Source organism: Calonectris borealis, chromosome 2 (assembly GCF_964195595.1).
Source record: "Calonectris borealis chromosome 2, bCalBor7.hap1.2, whole genome shotgun sequence".
NCBI lineage: Eukaryota > Metazoa > Chordata > Aves > Procellariiformes > Procellariidae > Calonectris > Calonectris borealis.
The window spans coordinates 23657160-23667538 of NC_134313.1; the positions used below are offsets into that span (position 1 = coordinate 23657160).

General features: G+C 37.8%; 1 protein-coding gene across 4 annotated transcripts in view; it reads left to right on the forward strand.

The window, feature by feature from the left end:
- Positions 1–9844, forward strand: part of AZIN1 (antizyme inhibitor 1) — a 29114-nt gene extending 19270 nt beyond the window's left edge. For all 4 annotated transcript variants that reach the window (XM_075141314.1, XM_075141317.1, XM_075141315.1 and 1 more), the window contains 7 exons: positions 3019–3153; positions 4966–5047; positions 6083–6157; positions 7303–7468; positions 8026–8144; positions 8318–8532; positions 9172–9844. In XM_075141314.1, the coding sequence (XP_074997415.1) occupies positions 3019–3153; positions 4966–5047; positions 6083–6157; positions 7303–7468; positions 8026–8144; positions 8318–8532; positions 9172–9283 (904 nt within the window). In that variant the 3' untranslated portion in view covers positions 9284–9844. The remainder of the gene's footprint in view (positions 1–3018; positions 3154–4965; positions 5048–6082; positions 6158–7302; positions 7469–8025; positions 8145–8317; positions 8533–9171) is intronic.
- Positions 9845–10379: the final 535 nt, after the last annotated feature.

Sequence of the window (10379 nt, forward strand, 5' to 3'; positions counted from 1 at the left end):
ACTGACAGGTGCTCATGTCATTAGGTGTCACATCCCTCACATAAGAATACTTTGGCTGTGGGCCATACCTTTTAGAAATTTGGAGTCAGAGCCTAAGTGAATGTTACAGTACTTTCCAGTGATTAATGAGGTATAGCTTCTCACAAGTGTCACCAGAGCGCACTAAGAAACTGAATTCCTGACATCTTTTACAAAGCCCTTGGTTCTAGACAGTCCTTATTAAAGTGTCATGTCTTCTCCCAAAACTGTAGCCGTAGTTGTAGAATTGGGAAGATTCTACTGAATATCTAAAGTATCTAAAGACTCTGCTTATCCCACCTGGTTATTCTTTCCTTTTTTTTTTTTAGACTACCTTGAGAGTTAATATTGCTGTTGCTAGTGATTACGCTTCATCCTCATGGAAGCCTGTCAGTGCTTTGCATACTGGAGGGTACTTCCTGTGCAAAGAACATTATCTATGATAAATAACTGTGTGTGTAAAATCTTGGCCTTGACATACTCGATGCATTTGAAAGCCTTAGCAATGCTAAAGTTGTCTCTTGCATCATTAGTGTTTCACCAGTTATCACTGGTGTTTTTAGTGTTTTGTTAGTGTTTACGTTGATCTATTTCCTTGAGTCTAACAGCCTCTTTTAGAAGATGTTGTCTATCGTAACATCCACTGCAAGGGAAGTTAGGATGCAGATTTGTCTTGAGCCAGAGAAACTGTAAAGTGGGGAGACAGAACGAGAGTTTCATGAGCTAGAGAAAAACAACATAAACTATTTCTTTTCAAGGATCCCATAGTCTAATACTTGAGAAAGTTCCTGTTTACCAAGGACAAGAAACTCAATTTCTACAAAAGAACTGCAATTTGCCATCTAAATTTTCCAGAAACCTGATCTCCATCTCTCCTACTGGGTAGAGATTTGTTTGCTTGTTTTATTAGAATTCCCTTATTCAGGTCATTAAAACTTTGATGCTGAAGTGACAACTACGAGTTTTCTTCTTTGTCTTCCTTGGCATAGTTTCAAAAAGTCAAAGTCTTTATATAGCCTTGTTCTTCCTATGTGTGGTTATAGCTAGGTTGTTTTTTTGTAGATGAAGTTAATTATGCTTTGGTTGAGGAAATCCTGCTTAGAAAGCTGTTAGTCTCCTTCTCATTTTCTGAACCTTCTCATTTTCTGAAAATTCTTGTAACTTTCTGCACTAAACTCAGTAATGGGTAGGTCTCTTTATAATTGATGTTTCTGCCTTTGGAAGTCTTAGTAACTTGAATGATTGAAAAATTTTTTTTTAAGAAAGAGGAGAAATATCAGAAAGGAGTGCTTAGTCTTTCATTTCTTTATACCGTTGGATTTTTCCAGGCAAAGTTTAACTGTTAAGATTGCTGGTGTCCTAAGAGCTCCAGTAGAGGCATGGTTCTTATAAGTATCAATGCTTTCTTAAAAATAAACAAAAAACCCGAACACCAAACACACACATTATCCTCTAGCCCTGCTTTAACTGGCTGAAACCCAGGAAGAAGAATCCTACTAGATTTCTAGAAATCAGAATTACACTTTTTCAGTGGTTTGCACTAGAAAAATATCTTGACTCGCGTATACTGCCATAATAATTCATCAATAAAATTTAACATTGGATGTCTTTAAGAAATGGTTTTGTCTAATCTTAATGTGAGGTTACAAACCATAGTATTATGGATTTGAATTTTTTTTACATTTTAAAGAGTTTAACGTTCGACAATTTTTTGTTATATCTAGCACTTTTTCCAAATGCTTTACAAAATACTGTTTGACTACAGATTTCTTGAACAGAATTGTCTGTGCTAGTGGAGAAGCAGGAAATGAGAGGCTAGTCACAGTTTCTCAAGACGAAGTGGTATAAATTAAAATTAAGAGGGATTACTGGGCAACCTGTGTGAGAATTTAGGATTTTTTTTTTTTTTTGCTCTTTACAAAATGCATTTTAAAAACATCATGAGACATTTGGAAAGGGCTTTTAGAAGTCAAGGTAGCTGTTAGGCCAACATGTGTTTTGTCGTGGCTAGGCTTAAGTTTCGCTTGTTGCATGTCTTGAAAATAACTATTTCACTTTGGGTGCAGAGCTTTTACTACTTGTTTACGCTCTCCATCTTGGTTAACTGTACATGCTTTGTGCAGTCTGCGTGTATGTCATGACACAACTGCTATTTAGTTTACCACATGGCTGATTGATTGATCTTTACTGTGGTGGTGGGGAGGAGGAAGCCAGTGACTTTCTTAGTGGACAGCAGTTTGAATTTGTGAGTTTTGGGGCTATAGCTCTACAGGTTTTGATGTGAACACACCTTTACCACTCAAGTGTTACTTTAGTGTGGAAAACTGTCAACACTGGCACTGCAGTTTGCCAAACCTACCCAGAATGAGGCTTTGACCGGAGGGAGGAAGCTGTCTCACTGCATAAGACTGCATGAGATGGCACTCATTGCCTCCCTGCTCCATAAGTGCCCTGGAAGAAGGCGCAGGGAATGGACTGACACCCCCACCCCATCCCCAGTCCATGTGCTCAGCCAGGAGGGGAGGTGGAGGGATGTGGCCAGGGTGTGCTTTCAGTGTGTCAGCCTGGTGTTCTCCAGATGCTGAGTTTAACCAAATCTGATAAGTGACTGACTGAAAGCGGAATCTCCGTGCTCTCCTTTTGGCTAGAAAGGAGAACAGAGATAGGAAAAACATATTACAGTCTTAATGGTTTTATGAGGAAGTATACTTTATTAGAAGGTAACATTCTCTTTTATTACAGCACTCAACAGACTCTTGCTGCTACAAAAGAGTCTTAGTTGCTGCATTTCGAAATCCCTTGTCCTTGTTGGCTCCATGTTTTAGCCCCTAATTGCTAGTTTTTTCTCTGTACAGGATTGTTTTTATTAGGTTCACTTGACTCATCCATCGATGGAGCTGGAGTACTGACAACATAATCAACACACTTCTGACAGTCTTCAGGCTTCACATGTGCTGATGATGTAAACCAACTGCCCCAATCATCTTCCCCTTCTCTTAGGCTCTTACTGCACATTGCCACAGAAGACATTACTGCTGATGAGGAGATGAATATGAAGTTTGGCACCACCCTGAAGAACTGTAGGCACCTCATGGAATGTGCTAAGGAGTTGGGAGTCCAAATAGTTGGTGTCAAGTGAGTAACATTATTGTTCTCTGCTGGCTGAGCAGATGTTTGTATGATGTACTCAAGACGTAGAATACAAAAGAATTTTTTTCCCCCTTTTGGCGCTATTTTACAGGGGTTTAAAAAAAACCACCAAACAAAACAAAAACAACAAAACTTTTGAATCATGAGTCTTTGCTTGCAAAAAGCAAAGCAAAGCACTAATATCCAAGCAAAAAATTGCATGAAACAAAGTAACTATTACAGACATCAAAGCAATTTGAAATAGAGTATGAGAAATCCTTCTGTCAGCATAAAAGCAAAGTTTAGAAGCCTTTCCTGTTTTCTAGCTATACTCTTGTACTTCCATGGTAACTTGATTTGTATTTTTCCAGCAATAAATAAGGTGCTAGTATAGCATAGGATAGCTTGGACAGACTTTGAACAAGATGAACATGCAGTTGGATTTTCTAAGAGTTAGGTCCCATGACACTCTGATCTTATCAAGACATAGTATTTAGATAAGTTTTTGACTTGCAGATGGCAGGAATTAATCCTAGTGTTTTTGAGAGCTTCCAAATGATCTGTGGTATTTTAATTTGAAGTTTTTACTATATGGAGGAAAAATGCACAAGTCTTTGTTTTGTCTACCTTCAGCTACTAATGTATCACATGCTCATGAATGTTTTAGGAAAGCAACCAAACAAAGAGGGTGGGTCATCAAGACTTTTAAAATGGGTGGGTCATCAAGACTTTTAAAATGGAAGTCAGATTTTGAGGATTTAAGCCACAATTGTTCTGGTGTAAATCTGTTTGAAATTGATGTTAAACTAAAGCATAAACATACTATAATCATTACAAATGACAAATGTATTTAAAAATTAGATTATATTACTGAGAAAATGTACCTCTTTTATATAATGTCTAAACTCACTTTAACAAAAATCCCACAGCTTTTGTGCATTTTCTTTATAAAAAGAAAAAAATTTAAAAATCCACATGTGGATTCATGAAAGTAAGTTTAAAAAGTGACCTTTGCTCAAAATGGCATTCCTTAAAGGTGCAGACTTGGAGTAGAGAGTGTCGTGGCTCAGATGGTATGTGTATCCAGCAGACCATACTGGTCTTAAGGAAGCCCATGGGAATGTTGACGCTTGTTTTAGCACCTCAGTTACTACCAGTATTATGGCACTACTTAAACCTTTTGAACAAGGAACCAGAGTTGATTCAGGAGCCTGTGGGAGGCATCAGTACTTCTCTGCTTCTGATGACCTGCTCACCAGCCTGTTCAGTCTTGCTATGAAACTAGGACCTGGCCTGGGGTGAAGAGGCTTCAGAACAAGGTGGCAGTGGGACATGCCTCTCCTCACCCTCCCAAATGTTGGAGAGAGTAGATAGTGTGCATAGTACAGCCCTAGCTTTGGGAAGAAAACTGGATGGCCAAGGAGAAAGGGCATGCAGGCAAGGCAACACAAAATAGGACAAGAGAGGGGAGACTGTGTACAGGTACTGTATTAGCATTGGCACCCACTGAAAAAAAAATTTTAACCATTTTGATGGTGAAGACTGAAAGGTTCAATAAACTCAGGACATTTCTTAAAGATGAGAATATTGTAGGACATTCTTAGCATTAAAAGCAAGAGAGACCTCAAGTACAAACCCAACGGAATAGAAGGCAATCATCTTCTGAGCTTGTTCTTGGCACAGTTACTATATTATGCAAGCTTGTCTTGAGCCACTTGGGAACTAATTACTTCTATTGCTGCTTTAGATGATGAAGCAGTTTGCTTGGGCTGAAAGCTGCACAGTTCGGTGTATTAACTCTGTTTTTATTTCTTTCAGATTTCATGTTTCAGGCTCTTGCAAGGAACTGCAAACATACATTCATGCTATATCTGATGCTCGGTGTGTGTTTGACATGGCTGTAAGTAGATCTATACACACATACAACTGCTATAGTAGAGGATCCATTCTATTCTAATCTTACTAACAAGCCAACTACATTATTTCCAAAATATATCAATGTAGGAAATGGAACTTTTAGCAAGGGATTAAATAATCCATTGTGAGACGTGTGGTAGAGGTAAAACAAACTTTATAATCCTAATTGTGGACAAAGGTTAATGAATACTGTCCCACTGACAGGCAGTAGCCTTGTATGCTATTTTCAAATGAAAAATTAGTTTCCCACTTTTAGTAAATGCTTTTCGAAATTTTGAAATTCAAATCTGTCCTGCAAATACACAATTGACATTTTTAAGTTATATTAAAATATTAAGTATTTGTGTGCTGGCATTTATCCTGGTACAACCACTAACTTGGTGCATGTGATTCCTGAGATTAATAACTAAGCACCATAAGAAATAAAGGTGTCTCATTGTGGGGGGATATCCTAATTTGGATGAAGAATGGATTTGTTGGATGCTTCACATGACTCATGTGAGTCTTACATGTTCTATGTGTATTTCTCATATTGCAAAATTCAAAAATCCTTTCTCTGAACATCTGTCTTCCTATAAATGAGAAGCTCATAAACTCTAAATAGAGAAGACTGATCTTTGTGCAAATTCATTGTAGCAGTCTTGTCACGTAAGCACTAGCCAAAAGACTTGCATTATACATATCTGTAAATTCCTAAAGCTTTCTTTTGTCAGAATGCACCACCCTGTTCAGCAAATACTGTCTGAATGTAACAAATGCCACAAGATGGGAGCTGACATTGCTGTGGGACTTCTACTTGAGAATTGTGTAACCAGCCTCTATTGACATCCCAATGCTATTACTACTAGGTTAATGGAGCCATACTAATTTTTACTATGCCATGACTCCCTCATAGACATACTTTGCTAAATATACTCAAAAGTATAAGTACGTTGAAAACAAGCACAGTAAGGAGCAACAAAAAATATTTTTACAGTTACGGTTGTCCATGTACTTATGTTCTGTCTGTGCATTTTAGGAAGAATTTGGCATTAAGATGAACATGTTGGATATTGGTGGGGGCTTCACAGGTTCAGAACTTCAGCTGGAAGAGGTATGCAATGTTTTGGAAGTTGAAACTCTAATTTTGATTTAGGCAGTTGAAGTGTTTAACCTTCAAACTGCAATTAATATTTATAGCTGAAACCTAGTCTAAAATACATGTTAGACTGTAACTTACAAGATCCGAATAACTGGTTTTGTATTCTTTATCATGGGTAGTGTAATCGGTCCTTGGAGGTGATCATCATTTCTTTTTAGTCCTGTTCATATTGGGTGAATGCTGACTTAAGCGTGTCACAGATTAAAACCTAAGCCACCTTAACAGTAGCAGTTCAATTTTTTTGGCAGTGGACTGTTGTTGTCCAAACTGGTTACTCTATTGCATGGTTTGGGCGAGGATTGCTTAGCATGCTTTGGATCATAAACCATACTGCTACTGTATCAAAGTGTCTGGTACTTTGCTTTAGAACTGAAGGCTAAAGGTCTTGCTTTTATCTTTGCTTTGGCTGGCCTTAAATAAAACTCTTAATACTGATTTGGCCTAAATGGAATCTTTAGTATGCAGTAGCACATAAAACAGAATAACTTGTTTACACTGTTATGTTGTCTTAAAGACAAACTTCTTGAATGTAGTGGTTCAATTAAAGTTACTAACAACAATCAGGGCTTTTCTTTCTTAGTTCTTAGTTCTGACTATTCTGTTACTTGTCTAAAATACTTGTTTTTCTTCAAATATCTGGCTTAAGATTTAAGTGTCAGTATTAAATAATTCATTCTGTTTCTAATACGACAGTATTCAGAACTGATCACAAAAAGCCCCTTTCCTTGTTCTTCTGGATTCATACGTACTTTTACGTTATCTGTTGTGCTGGACAAACTTTGAAATTACTTGTGCAGTCTTGATTGTCCTACAACTTGAACTTTGGTTGGGAGGACGGACTGTGTAGTACTCGGACTCATGGTACTCAATCTTCAGTGTTTAACAGAATGATCTATTTTCTTAAACACTTCTGTAAATTTTGGACCTCTATTCTTCTTGTGAGAGAATAGAGGAACAGAGTAAGCTTTTGGTGTGCTTGCTAGAACTGTTGCTGACTGAAAGTGTGTGTGTGTGTGGGTATCTGATATATATATAGATATATATATATATATATAAGCTGAGTTTCATTGGTCTTACCTCTGACTTCAATTTCCTAGGTTAATCATGTCATCAGGCCATTGCTGGATGTCTACTTTCCTAAGGAATCTGGTGTTAATGTGATTGCGGAGCCTGGATTTTACTACGTTTCATCTGCTTTTACACTAGCAGTTAACATCATTGCAAAGAAGACTGTTGAGTATGATAAACTTCTTCCTTCCGGAGGTAAGGGTTGTATTTATCTTTTACATGTTATGAATAAGTACAGATAAGTGCCCACTTCTTTTAGTCGGGATGGACTAATTTGTCTCAGCATATACTTAATACATTCTCTTATGCTTGCATTGTAATCCACCTTTTGGGTTCTGACCATATGTTATTTCTGTATCTCGCTTTTTTTGTTACATTATGTGGCTCATGTTTCCTTACTAGGTTTGACTTCTCAATGATTAAACTTACATTGGGTGCTTTGTGGAAGGTGTGGTATTAGAAGAACATAGAAAAACATATCATAGAGCTAGCTGCTTCTCTGCTAAAGTGGATATTGGATTTATATTCTTAACAGTGATGATTACTGAAAGTATTAATTTTATTAAGCCTCACAATTAATGTTACAACTGCATTTATGATCTAGTCTCATACAGATTACTCTGCTCGTAATTCTCCCATTCCAGTATATATGGAACCCCCTTGTCAGGAGAAAGCAATTGACTTAAGTTAGATTGCAAAAGGACTACTTAAGACAAAAAATGCATGCAAGACAACTTCTTTTTTACTTACAGTGGAGCAAACCAGGAATCATGATGAACCAGTATTTACATATTACATAAATGATGGTGTTTATGGTTCTTTTGCAAGTAAATTGTCTGAGAAACTGAATACTATCCCAGAGGTTCACAAGGTGAGTCCTTCTATATTCTTCAGAGATAGTCCTTATTGTCCTTATGTTTTTGTATATATTTGACACCTCATGTATATAATTATATATTATTTATAAAATTATCCTTATGTATATTTGAAAATGTTCTTATTTAATAAACTAAAGCCTGAATTACCTGGATCATTTCTATATAGAAATACAAGGAAGATGAGCCTCTGTTCACAAGCAGCCTTTGGGGTCCATCCTGTGATGAGCTTGATCAAATTGTGGAAAACTGTCTTCTTCCTGAGTTGAGCGTTGGAGATTGGCTGATCTTTGATAATATGGGTTCTGGTACCTTAGGTGAACAGTCTACCTTTAACGACTATCAGAGGCCACTGATTTACTACATGATGTCTTTCAGTGACTGGTAAGAAAATTCTCTTGATAGTGGCAAGATTGTTTTCACTTCCTTCAAGAGTGTACACTTACAGCCAAATATAAATTATATTTGATGGCAAATACAGGAAGATGCAACTGAGCACAAGAGTGTGCCTTTTAGTTTGGTTTTTTTTTTTTTCACTATTCTGTCTGACTTTGCTAAGACTAAACTGAGAGCTGTGATAAAATGCCTGCTTTTGCTTTAGGGTTGACAAAGGAAAGCAAAATACCCAATGTGGACTGAGTTTAGTGGTGGTTGTTGCCGAGTAGTAGCCTTTTACTGCTTGACATCAGCTGTTGAGGTTTCCTAATACTAGTAATTGCAATTTGCGTACAATGTTAGCACTGACGTTGTGGGTAGGAAGGGCAGTAATGCTGTTGTGGTGATGGTGAGAGCTGGGTAACCTGTTCCAATGCCCAGGTAGCAGGGCCCTGTGCTTCTGCCCGTGGAGAGTCACAGCCGTTCTGTGCCTGCCAAGCACCTGCAGAGCTGATTCTCCTGTCTGCTGAGACTGGGGCCAGCCTATCCAAGAGCAGCAGACCTCAAATGCTATATTCAAGGCTGGTTTCTGATGTGAAATTGTGCATGAAATCGCTTTGTTACAACTCTCATCCTTTTCTGCTGCAGGGATGAGATGCAAGATGCTGGAATTGCTTCAGACACATTGATGAAAAACTTCTTCTTTGTGCCTTCTTGCATTCAGCTGAGCCCAGAAGACCGCTTTTCCACTGCAGCTTAAACAGGCATTAACGCTTCATGTAGACCTGCAGTTGCAAGTCTGTAGTTTGTCTGGTCAACATTCCAGTGTGGAAGAAATGGAACAATCTTGAATTCAATTCATTCTCTTCAAAACTTGAAAAAATAGTAATAGCTAATGGGGACCAGGCAAAACAAGCTACAGCTACAATTCACTGGGGGGTGGGAGGGTTAGATAATGGCGTCCAAATTTAAAATCAAGTTCATTCAACCCCTGAGCGTTTAAATATGCAACAAAATGGATGACTTACTGGAGATGGAAACCCATCACTTGGGTTCTTCAACAGTTTACATACAAGTACACAGTTTTTATACTAAGGATTCCTGTTAGAACAGTCTTGTAAAGTTATTGTCTTTCGCCCAGATATATCAAATGTCAGTAGGAGACCAGTGTGACTTCATTAGATGTTTAGTGTATTTAGAATGTGTAAATTTGTGCTTTGAACTGTAGTTTAATAAATGTAAAATTGCATCATAGTATTTGTTGTATTTGACCCTTGATGTATCCCTTGTATGATTGCAATAAAACTTTGTGTAGATTTTACTGTTTTTCAGGCTAACTTTGGGAGGGGCTAGGCAGAAGAGGTAGCTATAAAACAGATGTATACGGGATTGTTCTGAGAAGCCTTCTTTTCTCTAGCCCATTATTTCAGCTTTGTATTAAACCATAAATAATTTAAGCTCGATAAACCTGTATGAAGTGAAAGTCATAAGTTCCTGGAAGGCCAAAAGGTAATTTGTGGTGGGTGGTGGTTTTTTTTAGCGTGTGACTTCAGATTCAGTTCTTAACACCAAACAGCAAACCTGCAGTAGATATAGATGTACACAGAGAGGTAGTCTTTTAGCTAGCATGCATGTAGTGCCCCCAAGGCAGCATGGGTTAGTCCAGCTCTGCAAGTTGTCACAGAACCTTTACCTTTTTTTTTTAATGGCATTTATTGAGGAGTCTAACTTTTGACTTCAGCTAGTTCTGTATAGTGCTGACCCCTAAGAGAAGGGCTATGCAAGTCTGCAGAAACCTCAGTGCTCTCTTGTGCTGGACTTCATTTCATTATATCCACAAAGTAAAGGTAAAGCAT